Source organism: Truncatella angustata (genome assembly GCF_020726525.1).
Source record: "Truncatella angustata strain MPI-SDFR-AT-0073 chromosome Unknown BKA67scaffold_6, whole genome shotgun sequence".
Classification (NCBI taxonomy): domain Eukaryota; kingdom Fungi; phylum Ascomycota; class Sordariomycetes; order Amphisphaeriales; family Sporocadaceae; genus Truncatella; species Truncatella angustata.
The window spans coordinates 137,636-156,949 of NW_025763386.1; the positions used below are offsets into that span (position 1 = coordinate 137,636).

At 47.7% G+C, this 19,314-nt stretch overlaps 8 protein-coding genes across 8 annotated transcripts; 5 read left to right on the forward strand and 3 right to left on the reverse strand.

The window, feature by feature from the left end:
- Positions 1 to 845: 845 nt before the first annotated feature.
- On the forward strand, positions 846 to 1,725 carry BKA67DRAFT_660285 (class II aldolase and Adducin N-terminal domain-containing protein; the record flags this gene model as incomplete). Its single annotated transcript, XM_046107595.1, has 2 exons — positions 846 to 1,231; positions 1,290 to 1,725. The coding sequence occupies 2 exons, from the start codon at positions 846 to 848 to the stop codon at positions 1,723 to 1,725; spliced, it is 822 nt and encodes a 273-aa protein (XP_045955751.1).
- Positions 1,726 to 2,260: 535 nt separating this feature from the next.
- BKA67DRAFT_330098 (cytochrome P450 52A11) lies at positions 2,261 to 4,671 on the reverse strand. The gene is made up of 6 exons (XM_046096235.1): positions 4,205 to 4,671; positions 3,898 to 4,118; positions 3,641 to 3,827; positions 3,061 to 3,582; positions 2,544 to 2,989; positions 2,261 to 2,485 (listed from the first exon to the last, which is right to left on the reverse strand). Exons 1-6 carry the CDS (start codon positions 4,455 to 4,457, stop codon positions 2,417 to 2,419), a joined length of 1,698 nt encoding a protein of 565 aa, XP_045955752.1. The 5' UTR covers positions 4,458 to 4,671; the 3' UTR covers positions 2,261 to 2,416.
- A 2,446-nt stretch (positions 4,672 to 7,117) lies between these two features.
- BKA67DRAFT_571040 (polysaccharide deacetylase) lies at positions 7,118 to 8,541 on the reverse strand. Its single transcript, XM_046103191.1, has 4 exons — positions 8,309 to 8,541; positions 7,984 to 8,249; positions 7,764 to 7,929; positions 7,118 to 7,709 (listed from the first exon to the last, which is right to left on the reverse strand). Exons 1-4 carry the CDS (start codon positions 8,441 to 8,443, stop codon positions 7,287 to 7,289), a joined length of 990 nt encoding a protein of 329 aa, XP_045955753.1. The 5' UTR covers positions 8,444 to 8,541; the 3' UTR covers positions 7,118 to 7,286.
- Positions 8,542 to 10,368: 1,827 nt separating this feature from the next.
- Positions 10,369 to 10,898, reverse strand: BKA67DRAFT_571044 (uncharacterized protein). Its single transcript, XM_046103192.1, has one exon. It carries the CDS (start codon positions 10,796 to 10,798, stop codon positions 10,595 to 10,597), a length of 204 nt encoding a protein of 67 aa, XP_045955754.1. The 5' UTR covers positions 10,799 to 10,898; the 3' UTR covers positions 10,369 to 10,594.
- A 329-nt stretch (positions 10,899 to 11,227) lies between these two features.
- On the forward strand, positions 11,228 to 12,509 carry BKA67DRAFT_593401 (NADH:flavin oxidoreductase/NADH oxidase; the record flags this gene model as incomplete). The annotated part of the gene is made up of 3 exons (XM_046104940.1): positions 11,228 to 11,348; positions 11,403 to 11,815; positions 11,940 to 12,509. 3 exons carry the CDS (start codon positions 11,228 to 11,230, stop codon positions 12,507 to 12,509), a joined length of 1,104 nt encoding a protein of 367 aa, XP_045955755.1.
- Positions 12,510 to 12,738: 229 nt separating this feature from the next.
- On the forward strand, positions 12,739 to 13,852 carry BKA67DRAFT_330286 (GrpB domain protein). The gene is made up of 2 exons (XM_046096237.1): positions 12,739 to 13,686; positions 13,750 to 13,852. The coding sequence occupies exon 1, from the start codon at positions 12,968 to 12,970 to the stop codon at positions 13,568 to 13,570; it is 603 nt and encodes a 200-aa protein (XP_045955756.1). The 5' UTR covers positions 12,739 to 12,967; the 3' UTR covers positions 13,571 to 13,686; positions 13,750 to 13,852.
- On the forward strand, positions 13,786 to 15,686 carry BKA67DRAFT_330238 (uncharacterized protein). Its single transcript, XM_046096236.1, has one exon. It carries the CDS (start codon positions 14,072 to 14,074, stop codon positions 15,542 to 15,544), a length of 1,473 nt encoding a protein of 490 aa, XP_045955757.1. The 5' UTR covers positions 13,786 to 14,071; the 3' UTR covers positions 15,545 to 15,686.
- Positions 15,687 to 16,046: 360 nt separating this feature from the next.
- Positions 16,047 to 18,872, forward strand: BKA67DRAFT_520710 (uncharacterized protein; the record flags this gene model as incomplete). Its single annotated transcript, XM_046098210.1, has 5 exons — positions 16,047 to 16,162; positions 16,372 to 16,443; positions 16,708 to 17,472; positions 17,538 to 17,824; positions 17,929 to 18,872. The coding sequence occupies 5 exons, from the start codon at positions 16,047 to 16,049 to the stop codon at positions 18,870 to 18,872; spliced, it is 2,184 nt and encodes a 727-aa protein (XP_045955758.1).
- Positions 18,873 to 19,314: the final 442 nt, after the last annotated feature.

The window sequence follows — 19,314 nt, forward strand, 5'->3', positions numbered from 1 at the left end:
ATGCAGGGAACCTTGAACAGGACAGGCGTGCCGTGGCGCTGGAAATATGTGCTCAGGAATAATTGCTCAAACGCTCTCAGCAGGGGTTCGTGGATCACGTTGACTAAGCAGCATTCGGCGCCGGCATGCTGAATGTAAATGTCGGTTTGAAAAATATGTAAAGGTCTGAACGTGAGCAGACGTGTTTCGTTTTGTTTTGTTGATATGAACTGTGTGATGCCTGGCCAGCAATCCAGATGGTATCCACCTTTGTTGTGGTAGAATGACTGTTGCCGCATGAGAAGTGTGAATTCCATGTTTTTGTCAAGATTTGCCTCGTGAACACCAATTCACGTCTTGATACGAACGAGCCTTCGGCATTGGCTAACATTCCAGTGTTTTCGTCTATAGTATAGTAAAACCTGAGTGTCAGGAATCACGTCTGGGCATGTCTCCCAAACAATTCAGCGATGTTTGACCCTAGCTGCTGACCATAACGTTCAGATAAAAGGCGCATATGACTTACAAACACAGCACAAACGCAAGGTAAGAGGGTTTTAAAACCATTACACACATTCCCAATAATAACAGCCATTACTTGTTAATTGTAGTGTTTTGAGATGACGATGCACACCGAACTGCTGGCCAGCTTTTGCTTGCTACGACTTGATTCAGCTGGCTTGCTCGCCCGCCAAACCGGCGTTAAGCCCCTCACCACAAACATCCCTGCCGCTAGCTGAGCTCGACATCCAGGCGAGGCAATATCCTTCATCGAAGCAGGCTCCAACCAGCCCAAATGGTTTTGTTTCTCTGCTCAAAAGGACATATCCGTTGCTGCACGTCTGAACCTTGAATATAGCACCACAATGGCCCAGAAAACACCCACAGCCAATGAAATGGAGGGCGTCCAAGAGGCTGTCCTCAAGAGCACTCATCGGAAGCTCATCTCAGGCTCCCACATCCTGCACTATCACAACGTCTTCGATGCATACGGCCACCTCTCGTGCCGGCACCCCTTCAAGCCAAACGTGTTCATCATGTCCCGAGAGGCCGCGCCGGGCACTATTTCGTCGCCAGCAGACTTGATCGAGTACTTTGTGTCAAACGCCGAGCCTGTGGTTGCAAACTCCGCCAACGGCTTTGCTGAGCGACACATCCATAGTGAGATATACAAGCAGTACCCATCTACACAGGCTGTTCTGCATTCGCATGCTGATTCTGTGATACCTTACACCATCAGTGGTGTGCCACTGTGAGCGACCTTGGGCCACGTCATGAATAGGCGCGATCGGTACTAACCCTTGCATCAGGCGTCCTTGTTATCATATGGCCGGTTTCCTAGGAAATTGGGTAAACGTTTTTGACATTGCATCATCGTACCAAGCTACGGACAAAAAGGACATGCTTGTTCGAAATGAACATCTGGGAGCTGCATTGGCCAGGAACTTCGACTTTGGACAGGCAGTTGTCTTGATGCGGGGACATGGCTTTACCGCCGTGGCGGAGAACATTGAGGAGTGTGTGCTGAGGGGGATTTATACTGCACGCAACGCAGCAATACAGACTGCCGCGTTGACGACGCAGGCTGCGTATGGAAGCCGAGATGGCCCGCTTCAACCCATCAAGTATCTGAGCCCAGAGGAAGCAGAGGCTGCAAAAGATATGGCGAAGTGGTCGGCGCAGCGGCCCTGGAAGCTGTGGTTGAGAGAGGTGGATACTTCCAATTTATATGTGAATGCTGCATGAAGGGATGGTGTAGGACAAGCGTCTATTGTCATCCTCACATGCTAAACAGTCAAAAACGCAAATTTCAATGGCTCATCCATAAGCATGTGCTCTAATGGATATACATACGGCATATCGTCAGGTTACTCGCGTTTCCTCAGATTCAACTTCAACGACACTGTTTAAATTCATTCAAGAAGCCATCATTTGATCAACACCTTGTTCATTAAGAAGGGGTCTGATCATGCAAATGACATATTGTGGATCGGAAAGGCTTTAATTTTAGACTTTCTTTTCAGTAGTGTAATCCAGCTCATCAGCCGAGGATAGAAGACATTACAACTGGTCTCCTCTACACTGGTACAGTCTATAGTAGGCCATTTAAGTTCCACGGCCGGCATCTTCCACCCAACTTATGGGCTGCCCCTCAAGATATCCTAGAAAGCCCACTTGTCGCGAAGAAGGACCCATGAATACACATGATGCTTGAATTTTCAGAAAACAAATGAGTACTGAATCTGGTCACAACATAAACCAATGGCCCCAATAAAAGGATACTCTTGTCCCAACAACGCCTTCTCTGCGATGAATCTTCCACGAGATGGACTTACAATTGAACACGTCGGACGCAAAACCCCAAGGGACGCCGCCAGGTGGCGTGGGGGGACATGGTAGCACCATATATCCAACTCCTTCATCCTTGAGGTAACGCCTACTTCCGCTCGCGGATCTTCACCCTCATCTTCATTCCATCGACCGGTTTAGCGGTGACTTGATCAGTCTAAATGCAGTCAGTCAATTGTTCCACGCCAATGCGACCCACGCCCAAAGGCACTTACACTAAACAGCGTAGACTTGGTCCTATAAAAGCCCTTTTCGTCAATTTCAGGCTTTCCTTCTCCATCAAGGTCAAGCTCACCAAGCTCAACTTTGATAAAGTCGAAATGTCTCGCAATACAGGCTAACACAATCTTTGCCTCCATGTTTGCGAGTTCCGACCCTGTGCACCTTCTGGGGCCTCTTTCGTACGGTCTCCAGGCACTTTCGGGAATGTTAGCGGCCTCTGGTCCTAGCCATCGTTCTGGCATCCAATCGTCTTTGGTTTCACCAAAGATTTTGGGATCTCGTTGGATGATATATGCTCGTGGACTCAAACACAGGCCGTCAACCAACAACTGTTGGCCATCGGGCAGGGTCAAAGTCGTTCCAGCACCTTCTGGTGAGACACGAGCAGTAGTGCCAGGTGGATGTACTCGCAAAGTCTCTTTGATAATCGCATCGGTATCTTTGATAGTCTACATCAGTTCCTAACCATTCGATAAAATATCTAATCACCAAGCCGATATTTTCACTTACACGGTAGGCGGGCTAGGAGCTTCCCATTTTCGGGGCCGGAAAGCTGTGCCATGACAGCAGCAGGAGATGGATCAACGCCAAAGACTTCATCGAGTTCTTCTCCCAAAGTCTCCAGCGCGCTTGGGCGTCGGTGCAACTCATAGAACGACCACTGGAGCAAGATGCTAGTCGTGTCATGGCCAGCAAAGAGAAAGCCTCGACAAGTATCGCTAGTCTGTTGCAAAAGTTCGGGTGTCAGTGCATCCATACCTGACAAACTGAGCGCTGCGACACTTCGTGAAGCAGTGGTACTGCCTGAAATGAGCTTCTCATGCTCCTTTTGGATGGCCTTCTTGAGAAGAGTGTCCAGCTTCCTGTCAAGACTTCGGACTGTGCGTTCGTTCTCTGTGAAGTATCGGCGCCACCAGGGCTTCATCATATCCCTAGCGACGTAAGCTTGCGACAACGCCCGGTACGTCAGTAATATATCGCTCTGCTGGCCAGGTACTTGAGCATTGAGGTCCACATCAAACGTTACAATTCCTGTGGGTAGGCATGTCAGATGACTCCTTTTTATCCGTTTTGCAATATTGAGACCTACCAATTACGTCGAAGGCCAAATTTGTGGTCAACTCATCGATGCCGGACTCATCTCCTGAAGCAGCCTTTTTCTCAAGATGTTCCACGAAAATCTGCGTCTTGTCGAGAATAACTTTGACGAGGCTCAAGAGGTGTTGAGGCTGGAAGCCAGGCAGGATTCTCTTGCGCAAACCTTTCCATTCGTCGCCCTATTGTACAATGGAAGGTCAATTTCACGGTTCACATGAGATCGCAGGTTCTGTGAAAGAAGCGCCTTACATCCAAAGTGACAAGTGATCGAGATCCAACCAGAGGAGCAAGATCCTGCATAGCTGGGTGCTTCGGTACACTGGTACTATACTGTTTCGATGGCCTGGTGACTTGCTCGGCAACCTCATTATTTAGGATGAATAGAATCAAAAATGATTCTATCGGACGCCAATCAACCAACAGCACTGGCGGGTAGCCAAGCTTTTGCGCTTGTTCGTATAAGATCTCATCTGAGTGCCAACGTGGTGTTAGTCGCTGACTCAATTGGCCAAAGAGGACACTGTAGGCTCAACGTGAAGGACAGATATTAGCATACCAAAGGATCGTCGAGGATCTCCCAACCCAGCAGACTTTTCAATCCATGGCCAATGTCCTCTTGCTGAATCTGCTGGTTCTGGTTGAGGGAAGTGTGCGAACTGCTTGATGTCAATAGTCTTGGACTTCGACCTCTTTGTAAAATAGAATACGACGAGTGGAAATGCTGCCAGAAGTGAAAGCTTCCAATAGACCGGGACCTCAAGCGCAAGGAATTTCTCATAAAAGCCATTGGCAGTACGATTTGAAGACATTTCGAGGCCGTAGGTAAGCCGAAAGGCTGCCAATTTCACTGGACCAGCTCTACTATGTCGCAAGAATGTCAACTCTGAAAGTGAAAGAACGTCCGGCCAACCTTCACCAAAAATTTTCCGCCCAAGAAACGTCTTGCATGCGATACTGGGAGTGACTTACATCCTCTAGCCCCTCCATCATGGGCACACGTACGTGTACGTAACAACCTGAGCAAATTCAGCTCCGCTGATCAGCGGCCATCGTCCAATGTTAACCCAAGTGCCGAGAGCCAGCAGGGGGCCAGCCCACTTTATGTTCTGCCAAGCGCAAATTTCGGTTGGTGGTATGCAGCCCCTCGAATCTGCTGCGACTTTTATCTAATCTGATGCATCTTATCTGATCCGATGATATCCCCGATGCACACATTAGTCCCCATCTCGGCCAGCCAGCATCCTTCACTCCATTACATCGTACGAGGGATTTTTTGGTAGTACATCGAGTTTATATCTGGCACGTGCTGGTGCAGAGATCAGATGGCGCCATTTGCGCTATTCTACATCGCGATGATCACACTCGTTCTGATAATTTTGAGTGCATCGCCCGACACAGCAACATGCGGCATTGCCTGTCTCCAAGTGTTAGCACTAAACTTCAAGCCATACTTGAACACAGTCACTCTTTTACTAAGTTGTGGGCCCTTTCAGCCTGACGAATGTAGTGCAACGAATTGTTGGGGCAATACGCGACGGAAGATTTCAAATGACTTCAGAGCGGGCCTTGGCGAAAGCGATATTCGCAACAGGGATATCAGGGTAGTGGGCCCAGTAATCTCCAGAGGCCATAAGCCAGCAGAATTGATTATTTAACATACTGACACCATTGCACGGAGAATCTCCGCTGCATATAAATTCCGAGAGAGTTATATGGTGGATGCTGCGTGCTTGTATCTAGAGCCATCAGGTCAACTTCTTGTGTAAATAAGTCTGATGTGCGATTCGAAGTTTTGTGGGCTTGAGCAACGTAAAAGCTCTTCTTTAGGTAACCATTTGGTCATTGGTGGAACGTGTGCCATCTTCAATTGCACAAGCTATTCTAAGTGGCAATGAGGAAAACTTGTGCCAAGGTTCACTAAACAACGAATATATCATTGCATACACTCTGGCATTCCGCGGTTCGGTCTAATCCGCTTTGACTATATCCGTCGCTATGCGTTGATTAACAAACTCAAAGTCAAATTCCGCGACAGATAGGATTGCGAGGGCTGGAGTTGCGAACTCAAGATGGCTGACAGTCGTTTAGTAGCTGTACGATTGCCACCTTTTGACCGGTTATATCAGGATAAGACCCATTGATCAATTCCAAATGGCGAGTATCAAATCTTCAAGTACAACGGGTTCCGCCGGATAACGTCAGCAAATCAAAATATCATTTGGGAGGTTGATTTACCGTAAACTTCGTTGAACTAGGTAGATTAATAGAATCTTGTCAGGAACTACGTAAGGCTGTCTACATACGTATTCCTCATATTGTAGAACCATCTTTCAGGATGTGCACTCTATTAGCTATTATCGTGTATTTTCTGTGGTTCTCTAGGCCGCTACTGAACTGCATACTTCAGCCCGTAAAACTCCGTTTTTTTTCTAGACTAGTATGGACCCCTACCTCCGGGCACCTGCTCTACTTATTTGAGACCGCAGTCATGCAGTCCCTTTTGTTCGACAGACCAGATGCGACTCAGAACTGTATGCAATTCGTCATCTGTCGGCCCTGTGAAAATAGGTCTTCCTTACAATCTTGTATCTTTGTTGAACATTTGTCGCCCAAGGCTGAGTTGTGGTAGGCATGGACCACCAAGAACAATCTCTGAATACGCTCTGCCATCAATTGCCACTGGCCACGCCTTTGTTCACCTTCCATCAAGTTGTTCGTGCCGACATTCGAAACACATATCTGTTACCGGTCTCTGATAAGGTACTTCTGCGTGGTGTACAGCGCCACATTGACCGAAGTCCAGATTATTATCTCTTGCTATTTTGCATTTATGCTTCTGCGCCTTGGCAATATCCCCAAAATAGTGTGCTCCAAAGTCGCACCATGACCTCCGGTAGTACTGTTCGCACATCTCCAATAGAATTTGCTGAAATTGGTGAAGAGCAGAGAATTTCCGTTGCCAAATGGTTGATGTCGATGTAAACTAGTCGAGATATGGCCAAATCACAGATTTTCGGTTAGTAAGGTGTTAGTAAGGCGTTCGTGATAATAGTGATTCAAGTAAGAAAATTTTTATACTCCATAAATGACATGGGTTTTTATAACACAAGTGACAGTGATTTAAGAACTAATGTTAGTATAAATCTACTACCTTTGTTATTTATACAATCACTTTATTGTCTTTTTTGAATGCATTTTAATGTAATTTGTTACTTTAGCTTTACTTCAAACCTTTCAATTTACTACTTGTGCTAGTGAATGGTTTCATTCTTCTCTTCGCCTTCTTCCATTCTTGGTTTCTCGAAACTGTTAATTATAGTAGCTACGCGCTGTTATCTTTGTGCTGAGTTGCGAGCATATTTCTCAAAATAAAAGGGTATTAATAAAGAGAACAGAATGTTATTCCTAAGACGTAATACGCGGATAATGGATAAGAGCTTGGTGTTCACAAGGAGTTTGGTTATATAGCTTTGATGATAACAAGTTTTGCGCGGATCCTTGTTCTAACAAGGGTATTTTGATAGTGTGTATTGCACCACAATCCAATTTATTGGCAACGGTGTCACTAATACCACAAGTTTACCCTAATCCATCGTAGGTTCATCGTAGGCTTTATAGAGTAGGTTGTTGAGACTCCACTATGCCAGAAACCCTTTTCTATAGGTGTAGTTCTTTTTGAAAGCCTCAGCAATCTCAGACCTAGTTGCAACCCAGACGCCCTCCTTCTGACTGATGTACTCTGCAAACTGCTTTAAAGCGGCGAAGCGGCCAGGACGCCCTACAATTCTGCAGTGCAGTCCGATCGTCATCATCTTGGGCATGCCTTCCTGTCCTTCCTCATAGAGCACGTCAAAGGCGTTCTTCAGGTGAGTGAAGAAACCCTGGGGGTCACGAAAGCCGGAACCAGCGGTGTGAAACTTGAAATCATTGCAGTCGTAGGAGTAAGGCACCATGAGGCACCCCTTCGGGCTGGAAGAGTCCTTCTCGTGGTTTAAGTCGACCCAGTAAGGAACGTCATCCGCATATGTGTCGCTCATCCACTCAAGCGTTTCACCCATTTCCTTCAATGCTGAGTAAGTATGGGTGCCCAAAAAACAACGGCCGTCGCTACTTACCTCGTAGACTTGAGGAACAAGGGTTCGTGAATGAGGACTACTCCTTCCGTAATACCATCCTCTTGGGGCGTACCCACTCAGCCTTTTTAGTGATGTAATAGCCTTTTTGATGTACTCTTTCTCGTTCTCAACCGACATATCGTGGTACTCAATCCATCGGTACGCACTGTAGACAATTAGCATAGATAGGCGTCATTGAAGAGGCAGTAATACCACCTACTGGGAAGCAACGTCGTGACCTTCCTCCACACATCGCATCACAACCTCCGGTTGCTCTTCTACCGCCTGAGCAACAGCGTACAGCGTGAATTTCATTTTCAGCTTATTAAACATTCTGAACAGTCTCCAGAATCCAACGCGACTGCCGTACTCATACTCAGACTCAACATTGTAGTTGCGCTCATTTACCCGTGGGGGGCCTCCTGGGTTTTCACGCAAATTGGCCTCTGAAATTCCATCGCCGCGCATGACGCTGCGCTCACCACCCTGCAATGTGTGTCAGCATGGTGCGATTGATCGCACTTGCTCTGATGAATCATCAATACCTCTTCGTAGTTGATTACAAACGACACTGCGATCTTGGCGTTGTTGGGCCATTTCGGATCCAGCCCTTTCTCACCGTATCCTTTGAAATCACGGTCATAACCGTAAAGAGGGTGTGCATGATACATTTCTGGCATGGTGTTAAGCTATTAATTTGAATAGACGGCGAATTGATTGCAAGTATGGTTCATGCACTACTCAGACAAGAGTTTAATCGAGAACGATGATATATTATGTTTTCACCCAAGCATTTACCTATCGTCGGTCGAGTCCTGTAAACAACCCCTCCTCCCCCAAATTTTTTTTGATCAGCTCAGCTCGCCCCTATCTGTGCTTCCGCTCTACTATCGGAGGCTCACCGGCACGGGCAGCCTATCGTATGTCGTAATAGACGAGCACCACTAAAGGGCATCCCAGCGACGATTGAATTGAGTACCAGAGCGCCCGAGTGTTATGCAAGTAAACATGCAGGGAAATGTGCGGGGAAACGGTTCCAGATAAGTAGCTGGACAATCTCGCAGTCATGCTGTACACCGACAGCTGCTGATATACGTGTGTTTGTGGAAGGTCCGGACTACCGAACGCTGCCGTTAATGAATTTAGGGGCGATGATATTAGCAAGCGAAAACGCTACCATGCGGACTTGCGCCGAGCAGACAACGAGTCCCGCTGGTAGGCTCTCGGTGCCCTCCGATGCAATGCATCTATCCCTAATAGATGGCTCAGGTCTCCACCTGTTAGATCAGGTACACACCTAGGGTAACCACTTTAAGTATGTGGCAGTATGGATGACTATTAGATGGCCACAGTGTACGGGGAGCACTCCGTACACCAAGGCGACGAGCCCTCGGATCACCTCACTTGGGAAGTGGTGATCACGTGACTTAACCAGTGGGCATATGCCCACTTTCTGTACATCTATATTCTCTTTGTGGACTTAGATTTGTATATAATACTTGATAGTACCTATTCTATCATTTCACGCTTAGAGCGTTACACTTGTAATTCTATGCTCGAGGTGATTCAGGCTCTTCCTTTCAATGCATCAGACCTATCCTTCGCTAAAACAGTATTCTATATCAACTATAGAAACTGTCATAAAGTAGCCTTCAGTAGAACAGAGGATAGCCCTGTTGCTGATCGTTACATAAAACTCCATATCAATAGACTACTATTGATCGCCATACGTGACGTGTCTATCAATCTCCCCAAATGGTGAAATGGCGTTCACTTAGAGAAACCAGTATTGCCGTTTACTGAGTCTTGTGGCAGAGATTTTCCCCCCAAATGGCCAAAGCCTGCCGATAATGCGCTGGTTATGGGCGTTGTGCTAATTGTCGACGACTTGTCGCCTGTGAAAAATGCCGAACTGAGGCGTCTTGAACGACTAGACGAGACGCAAATCCACGCCTAGAGCAGTATAAACACAATGCTGGCAACCCTTACCATGGAAATCGAAACCAAGTAGCGACGCTACATTGAACCATTCTGGTCGCATGGCGTCAGCCGAGTTGTATATCATTACCTATAGAGCAACAAAGGGCAAGTCAATGAGTGCCTCAGGTATCCATTCACGTAGAGCAATCACCAGGTAGCCTTTAGTGGAAGAGAGGATAGCTCTGTTCCTCACAATTCCATCACACACCAGAAATAGACCTATTATTGATAACTATACGTAACGTTTACATTGCTAGTCTATCAGTTAAACTTCTAAACTTAGTTTCTACAATATGCCAGCGTCACTGGGTTTGAGATGAAGCACGATGGTCATGCGTAATGGCTTTTTGGAGTTGGCTCCAAGACGATGCAAAAGCCGTGTGACGCAATGACGCTGGAGATTCATGGTCGCGGGCTGATTAGAAGTGACAGTCCCGTGAATAGCTTTAGTATGACCCTAGGTACTGAGAGATATCACGTCTCCGTTCTTTTCATGAGATCGGGGGGCACACTCTGAGATGTTGCAGATACTAAGCCTTTCAGATCTCCGGGTGAGTGCAAGTGTTGGTGTCGTCTGTCGACTTATCACTGGACAAAGAGAGAAAATCTCGGTTCTCGTGGTGCCCTCAATAGAAGAATAATAAAATGCTACTCCTGATACACTAAAAATACTGACAGAAATATAAGAACTAGAAGTCTTGCTGCTCTCGTATCTCCGTTGGCCAATGCCGATATCTCACGGATTGACACTGAGCAACCGATTTGGTATCAGGAAGGCACCTAACACTACCAAACAGTCTTACAGATTGACTGACCCGCCTCGTGTTGCACTAATGACTGGTGTCGCCTCGTCATATACATGAGGTAGCCCACGGAATCTCCGGCTTTGTACATATATCAGAGAGACAGCCTTGAGTGAATGCCTGCATAGTCAGAACGGCTTTACTGATTGAATATCTCAATAGCGTTGTCAGAAATGTTTCTTCCAAAACGGGCAATCGGTTCGTACTAATAAGGATGAGATCACGAATCGTATGACGGATGATGGGCGTCATTACTCTGTAGGGTCATGATACCTGATTAAATGTGTGTATATTGATCCTCAGTAGAGTGTTGTTCAGTGGCGTGGTTCCTCAGCTGTTCTGAGGGATCCCTGAAGGCTGTCTATCAAGGGTGGACTGTGCACCTCAGGCATCTACCCAACTGGTGGCACTATGCAACCATTGACGGACGCTTCCGAAAGTTGCATCATGAGTACCTGGGGATCTTTGAAGAGCTTATCGCTAGACCAGCAGACTAACCTAGCCTAGGTGTCAAGAGGCGTGTGAGTGGGCCCGTCAACTAGAAGCACGCCATTGGACTATACGACGGTAGCCTTCATGGCTTGTTCAAAAGCGCGCAACAGAGGAGGAGGTTTGAAATAAACTCAAACATATGGGCTGCTATCAAAGATCAACATTTTGGTTTTGATCGTGAATGCCACGATGTCAAAGCTTTTTGAGCCTCTGAAGATTGGCACTGCCCAGCTAAATAATCGCTGCGTATTAGCGCCTCTGACTCGGTACCGTTGCGATGACGACTGGGTACCACTGCCAATTGCTACAGGTACGCAGCGTAACGTGTCTACCACCGTAGGCTGGTAATAACAGACTTCTTAAGAATACTATGCTCAAAGAGCGGCCGTGCCTGGCACACTTCTCATAACCGAAGCAACAGTGATTTCTGAGCGCGCTGTTGGACGTCGAAATGTCCCTGGTATCTGGACCGAAGGACAAATTGCAGGATGGAAACCCATCATCGATGCAGTGCATTCAAAATGCTGCTACATATACTGTCAGCTTTGGCATCAAGGTCGCGCAGGATGGCCGGATGTTCATAAATCCCTAGGTCATACGTTGTTGTCGTCAAGTGCAGTCCCAATCGACGAGGCCAGGGCAGTCCCCGAAGAAATGACGGAAGAAGATATCTGGCAGTCAATCAATGACTATGCAACAGCAGCCAAGAATGCCATTACGGCAGGTTTTGATGGAGTTGAGATTCACGGTGCGAATGGCTACCTCGTCGACCAATTCGTGAGTGGTCAAGTTATTGTGCTTTTGCCTTTGTGGCCGATATCCGATATAATTATGCGTGCAACTACTTGATTTTCGCAAGTATCATGGGACAATGTAACAGCTGACACTTCCCTTGTGGCAGCTCCAAGATACGTGCAACAAACGAGAGGATAGTTGGGGCGGGACAATGAAGAGGAGGGCCAGATACGCCATAGAGGTAACGAAAGCTGTGGTCAATGCTGTTGGGGCTGAGAAGACCGCAATACGATTGAGTCCATTTAGCGACTTTCAGGGCATGCTAATGGAAAACCCACTGCCAACCTTCGAATACGTCGTACAGCAATTGAAACCTTTTCATCTGGCATACCTGCATTTGGTCGAAGCTCGGATAACAGGCAATGATGACAGCGAGTGTGGAGGCAATAACAATTGCAGTTCGTTAATCAAGACATGGGAAAACACGAGTCCTGTGCTGTTGGCCGGCGGTTTCAAGCCCGAAAGTGCTTTAAAAGCTGCGGATGAGACATATAAGGACTATGACGTCGCTGTCGCTTTTGGACGATACTTCATATCAAACCCAGACCTTGTTTTCAGAATTAGAGAAAGGATAAGATTGGCAAAGTATGACCGCGCTGTTTTTTATACGCCAAAGAAGGCCGAGGGCTACATCGATTATCCGTATAGTTCTGAATATATTGCCCAGGCAAACTAGGGGGCACTACTACTTCTTTGGGGACTGAATGGCTGCCCCGCATCTGACACAAAGCTCCAGGGCTTAAGCTTAGACGACTGAAGTGAATGTCGATGGCTGTCAGCCCGCAGATATCCTCAATATCGCGCCAACAACAATCTGATTCCGAAGATATTGAATGAATGATTGCGGAGAAAAAAAGGGTCTTGCTGTTGTGCGACAATCGACTATTGGCTCAAAGGTGCTTGGAGCACGACCTGACCACTCGCGGTTGGACAGCACCGTTGGACAGACTGCATGGTGTGACGCAGTAGTTGGGAGGCCTCGCAATAAACGGTGCCCGTCGCGGAACGCGGTGAGAGGTGGGAAGAAGTTCGTTTTTTTCTTCCCATTGAATAAGCATACCATTAGTATGAGAATAAAATGCTCCTCTCGATCATTTTCTTGTCTTGTTTTCAAAGCGATGTTGCTTGGTCAAAATGCCTTCGAATGCAGAAGTGGTCAAACATGCCAACTTTGACCCTAGCGACGTCCAAGTTGTATCAGTCCGAGACCGAAAGCCAACCGAATTAGTCGAAGCAAATCCGAAATGGGCATCAAAATTCGTCTTGGTTGCGCAGCAGATACATACGACCCTTGGCAGTCGAGCTCTTGCCATAGAACATGTCGGGTCTACGAGCGTGCCTAACCTGCCGGCCAAAGACTGCATCGACATAGATTTGATCGTAGCCGACCCTACCGACGAGAAATCATACGTTGAAGACCTCGAGACTATCGGCTTTCAGTTTCTGTTTCGTGAGCCAGGCCTGCACGAACATCGCTTCTTCGGCCTTGACGAACCGTACGTCAACCTGCACGTCTTCGGTCCCGATAGTCCTGAAGTTGTGCGGCACCGAACTTTCAGCAAATGGCTGCGCGAGAACGAGGATGACCGATTGGCATATGAACAGGTGAAGAGAGAAGCGGCAGCGGCGGCAGAGGGGCTGCACGAAACGGTCAATCAGTACAACAATCGAAAAGAGCCTCTGATTAGAAAAATACTCGATCGGGCTTTCAAGGCGCAAGGCTTGCTAAACCCATGACTGCTTGAGCAGCGGGTGCCGATTTGGGATTGTATCAGCTGACAGCTTCATCAATATTGGAACTTTGCGATGCGTCGAGGGTGATATGGGGTTTCGGGTACTGTAGGCCATGCGCGGCGCACCGAGTGCTATAGTTTAGCGCTTTCTTCGTCAAAGCACTTGATGCTTGCTGAATACCTACATATCCGGGTTGATATCACCATAACTCCGATCGACGATTGCGCCTGCCTGCGGACATGAGTGTTTTCAATTGTGAGATGGCAATCGGTTTCGCGGTTGCTTAACAATGCATTTGATGATCAACACAATTGTTAGCGCTCGGTCCAAGTTGTCGATGGGTTTTATCACTAGACTAGCATCCGCAGACACGCGATTAGCAACTCTAGTTTTTTGTATGTGCCCATCAAAACCAGCAGCCCAGGGGGAAAGGTGCCGACGTAGAATTGCTTCAACCAACCGTTTCTCGCAGAATTAAGACACAATCTTGAGCCACAATTTCAAATGGCGGCTGAAATTTACGACTTCATAATAATTGGGGCTGGCCTTTCCGGTATTGATGCAGCATATCGCTTGAAGACGGAATTGCCACACTGCTCTTTTACTATCCTCGAGGCCCGCGACAAAATCGGTGGTACCTGGTCCTTCTTCAAATTCCCTGGTCTGCGTTCCGATTCTCAGCTCACCTGCTTTGGCTTCCCGTGGTACCCGTGGTTAAATAAGAAGGACATCGCAGATGCAGGACTGATCTTGGACTACGTCGAGTCTGCGGCTGAAGATGAGGGCATCGATCAGAAGATTCAGTTTCAGCACAAGGCCACAGCAGCGGATTGGTCAACCGAGGAGCAACTTTGGGTTCTGAAGATCAACGAACGAGATGTGGAGAGCCAGGAGAAGACATATAAGGCAACATTCATTTTGAATTGCACAGGGTATTACGACTACGAGAAGCCCCTCCAGACAACCATAGCTGGTCTCGAAAACTTTGGCGGCGTTGTCGCTCATCCTCAGTTCTGGCCAGAAGAGTTGGACTACTCCGGGAAGAGAGTTGTTCTCATTGGATCGGGAGCGACCGCTGTCACTCTGCTTCCTGTCCTTGCCGAGCAGGCTAGCCACGTTACGATGCTTCAAAGAAGTCCATCATACGTCTTCAGTATTCCCTCCGTGAATCCAGTTGGCACTTTCCTCAAGACACGGCTGCCTGTCTGGCTAGCTCATTTGCTCAACTGGTGGCGCTCATTTCTCCTTGAGCAAGCCTTTGTGCAGCTCAATCTACGATTCCCGAATGCCGCCAGAAAACTTCACATGTACCTGATGCGAAAGCAGCTGCCGGCTTCTGTATCAGTCGATGTCCACTTCAATCCACGCTATGCGCCTATGGAACAACGATTGTGTCTTTGTCCAGACGGCGATTTCTTCAAAGCACTGCATCGTGATAATTGCGATATTGTAACAGATGAAATCAAGACCGTCTCGAAGGAGGGCATCTTGACGTACTCGGGTGTGAAGCTCGACGCTGACATCATTGTCACTGCAACGGGCTTACATGTCGAGCTCTTGAGTGGCATCAGGCCAACAGTAGATGGCAAGTCCATTGATATTGCGACCGAGTACGCATGGAGAGGCTGTATGATCAGCGGTGTACCAAATATGGGGGCTGTCATGGGTTATACTACATCATCATGGACCCTCGGCGCTGATGCATGTATTAAGCTTCTGATTTCGGTATACAAGCATATGAAAAACGTCGGAGCGACTTCAGCTGTTCCAGTCTTCGATGGCGACGAGACGCGCTCGAAGCCTGTTGTACAACACAGCTCAACATACTTCATGAATGCAAGGGATAGATTACCAAGAATCACTGGAGAATCGCCTTGGTATGGACGAATCAGCCCTATGTACGACACCTGGCAGCTGTGGTTCGGAGACTTGACCAAAGGCATGAAATACAGTATCCGCGAAAAGAAAGACAATTAGACGCGCTATAACGATCAGCACGGTCGAGTCGCCTCCGCTTCGGTCATGGCATGGCCTAATTAGATTAGCACCAAGAGTTTCCATGACTCTTCTCTGGGGATATCTCATAGTCAATAAGCAGCTATAACTTGTCGTGATTGTTTGCCCGTTTTCTTGGTGGGTGGTCTCGCTTATATCGGGTTTCAAGGACTCGAGATAAACTCCGGTTGCAGCGGTGTGGCACGGTTGCTGACAATTCCGACACTGTTAGATTGCAGTGTCCCATTCTCAATACTCCACAAATGGAGCTATCAAGCACATACTGAAGTCGGACACTTTTAGCTTATGTGAATGGCCAAACTTAGACGGACTTCGGGAACTAGTGAAATTTGCCGATCCTTCTCATCCACATCGATAGCTATCTCGTCGGTCTTTTTCACATTCTCAAGAGTCCTCTCCAGAAGTCCGGCTGCCGGTCATCGATTCTGGTGTCTTTCGACGGTTGCGATGCAGCTGCACGATCATGGATAAACCAAAATCGATGAACATTGCGAAGTGGGGCGCTGCTTGTGCTCCATGTGCCACTTCGAAAGCCAAATGTATGAGGTCAACTGAGGCCACAGGCGCTAAGTGCGATAGGTAAGGAGATACTTCAATCATCCACTAACGCTTCATCTGCAACGAACTTCTGAGCCTTTGCTGGCTCGCTTTTGCCTGATGCGCAAGAATCCCTAGAGCCTGTTGTTCGGTCCGCGTTGTTGGCAGCACTTCGTCCACAATGCTCCAACCTAGGCGCCTGTGCCTGAATTGAGTTAGACCGGGTGGAAGTGGCTGACTGTGCCTGACAGATGCGAGAGACTTGAGAAAGCCTGCGTGGAACAAGTCCATAAGCCGCGAAAGAAGCGACAAACAAAACCATCGTAAGCACGTGCCCTTGGCGTCGATAGAAGTTTTCTACCCGATTCTACGTTCGGAGTTTCATGCAACGCCCGTCTTAGCAGTAGCATGAAACCGTCTCTAGCAAACTATCTGGTGTCTGCGCTACCAACGGAAGAAAGTTCATATCCGTCTGAAGCATTACCGGTGGTGGCTCTTAGATAATTTCCCCGGTCCCTTGTCAGCGCCGGCCGCTGGTTCTTCTTAATCTGCTTGTGCCGACTGGGTAAACTGACATATTATCGTAGCAAAACGGCCCAGCTCGAAGAGCGACTCAACAGTCTCGTCGATCTTCTCAAAGCAACAAACTCAGGAGAACTACCAGCCAGCCTACGGGATGCTAGCTTGTCTGAAGATTCAACATGTATTCCATCAGAAATCGGTCCGCTTGGCGCCCACCCAGGGCGTTCAACAATAAGTGGAAATTCAACGCCCACCTCAGAGTCAAGTGATTCTATCGGTGTCGTTCCGTCAACATACAACTGCTATGCGCCTCCTACGTGTATCTGCCGAGCTCCTATTGGTGAGGCACCTATTGCTGTGGAGTCTGACGAGACACTTCTTTCCATATTCGTGACTAAGTTGAGCCCGGCCTTTCCATTCGTCGTTCTACGCCCTGGAATTTCCGCTCGGGAGATGGAGAAGACAAAACCCATACTGTTCGCAGCCATTAAGATGGTATCCTCAGTCAGGAATCTGAAGTCCATGATGGCGCAGGGCTATGCTATCATGAGACACATCACCGAGCACCTTCTCATGCGGTCACAAAGGTCTTTGGAATTGCTGCAATCTATTCTTGTAGTCATCGGCTTCTACCATTATCAATGTATGATGCATACACAGATGTCGAACCTCACTGCACTAGCCTGCAGCTTGGCAGCGGATCTCGGAATCGTCAAACCGCCAGAGGTGCAAGAACGAACTAGAATGCTCGTGCTTAATCCGGAGTCACCAAATCCTAGGACAAATGACGAACGGCGAGCACTCTGCGGTATGTGGTATATGAGCTCAGTGTAAGTAAAAAAAAAAAAATTGATGAGCGAATTTTCTCATGCCATGGTCACTGATCACGGCACAGTGTGTCGTTTACGTTCCAAAGAACGGATTCTGCTAGGTATACGCCTTATATCGATCAATGTTTGCGTGAGCTTGAGGCAGGGAAAGAGGTCGAAACAGATGCGCTTTTAGCCCAGCTCATGCGTATTCAGCATTTATCAGATCGAATTGGACAACTTCAATCCAAAGACAAGGTAGATGACAGTCTTCCAGGCATTCCGAGGGCGCCCGTTAGCGCATATCTCAATGCTTTCCAGACGGAGTTGGAGAAATTCAAGGAACAGATTCCGCGGCATCTTCGTGGACACAGTAAGTTCTACGCCAGGGCATGTCTAATGATTGCTCCAGTTCAAATACCTCTGACTGCACAAACTAATTTGGCATAGAACTACTTATGAACCACTATAATACAGCCAAGCTAAAATTATGGGAACCACCGGCTGTTGACGTGAAAATACTCGACAGCCTTTCTGATACATTTACATCCTTCTCTCTCGATGGACCCTCGGCGCTAGACGTCTTCTACAGGGCACATGGAGCTTTAAAGTCTTGGTTTGAGTTCTGGCTATCCATCGACATCACCGACTACTTCTATCTCCCCATGCCCGTGTGCGCCCAACTTCTTGTGGCAGTTACGTTATTATCAAGGTGGGCCAAGCTTGCAGGTGCCGACCCATACAACGCTTCTTCGAATACACTAAGTACACTCCACACAAAGCCTACAGCCGAAGGGCTAATGGACCCTTCTTCCTACGAACTGTCAGCAAATGCTGTCGCGGAGCCAAAGTTCCCCGATGCAGAACCGGCTGTTGCGTCTGCTATCGCCAAAATCAAGGCCCATATCCGTTCACAGCCGGGACTACAGCTCGACGTAGTTGGCATCCTACGTGCACTAGTCAGCCGCTTTGAACAAGCAAGGTCCGAAGTTAGCGAGGTGCAAGGTGGTGCATGGGAGAACAACATTTGGGATCTCGCCGCCAAGAAGATCAGCATTACTAAGCTGAAGCTAGAACGATGGGCAGAAATTGTATCAGCCGTTGGAGCCGAGGGATTGCTGGCTAGGAAATACTTGCCCGGGGACGGCCCGATTCAAGATGGTGTTGAGTCAAGCTCAGAGGCAGCAGCAGTAGCAAGCCCAATGGAGGGCGTCGAAAAATCACAAAGCATTGAGTTCATGCAACAACCGGCCGGCCCGGATGGGTGGCAATATAATAACAACAACTTCGCTCATGATCTTTTCGACGGGCTTGGTCTGGATCAAAACTTTTTCTACGACGATGGAGGAGATTATGGTACGGCCATCCTCAACAACTTGAACAATTTCAATGGTTTCACGTACCAAGGTCCAGCAATCTGATTGAAGTATCCTCATCTTATCTGGGAACCCCCTCTGTCGCACTTGCGTCGGTGACGCACTTTATCCTCACTATCTGGCAGCAGGTAACCACATACCTATAGCGTAAGTAGGGATTGGGTTGGCGGCGCGGAGTAATTATTGGCATTATAAATCATTCACACTTTCGCTCCTAGGATGATTCTTAAGGCTATTGTGGTGTTAACAAATGATTTTCTCGGCATACGAAATAGACCTTTATAGGGCGCAGGAACCTTTATAGGGATAGTAATATAGACTTCGATGATACAAATGTGTGATGACCATGGACTAAAGGCGATCACAAATTGGGTTTAGATGTACCATGATGCACACCGTTCACCGAATCCGTCTGCATTCAACAATATAAAGCTTTACTACTTGTGACTACTTCGAAGACTACCAACCCCCAACCTACTGAGCTCAA

Excerpts from the sequence above, each read along its gene's own strand:
- BKA67DRAFT_330286 (XM_046096237.1), top strand. The coding sequence starts at position 12,968 with ATGCCTTCGAATGCAGAAGTGGTCAAACATGCCAACTTTGACCCTAGC.
- BKA67DRAFT_571044 (XM_046103192.1), bottom strand. The coding sequence starts at position 10,798 with ATGACGCCCATCATCCGTCATACGATTCGTGATCTCATCCTTATTAGT.
- BKA67DRAFT_571040 (XM_046103191.1), bottom strand. The coding sequence starts at position 8,443 with ATGCCAGAAATGTATCATGCACACCCTCTTTACGGTTATGACCGTGAT. Across the intron at positions 8,250-8,308 it reads TTGTAATCAACTACGAAGAG|GGTGGTGAGCGCAGCGTCAT; the intron begins GTATTGATGATT and ends CACACATTGCAG. Across the intron at positions 7,930-7,983 it reads GGTCACGACGTTGCTTCCCA|TGCGTACCGATGGATTGAGT; the intron begins GTAGGTGGTATT and ends AATTGTCTACAG.
- BKA67DRAFT_330098 (XM_046096235.1), bottom strand. The coding sequence starts at position 4,457 with ATGTCTTCAAATCGTACTGCCAATGGCTTTTATGAGAAATTCCTTGCG. Across the intron at positions 3,583-3,640 it reads TTTGGCCTTCGACGTAATTG|GAATTGTAACGTTTGATGTG; the intron begins GTAGGTCTCAAT and ends GCCTACCCACAG. Across the intron at positions 2,486-2,543 it reads CCAAGTCTACGCTGTTTAGT|ACTGATCAAGTCACCGCTAA; the intron begins GTAAGTGCCTTT and ends GACTGCATTTAG.
- BKA67DRAFT_330238 (XM_046096236.1), top strand. The coding sequence starts at position 14,072 with ATGGCGGCTGAAATTTACGACTTCATAATAATTGGGGCTGGCCTTTCC.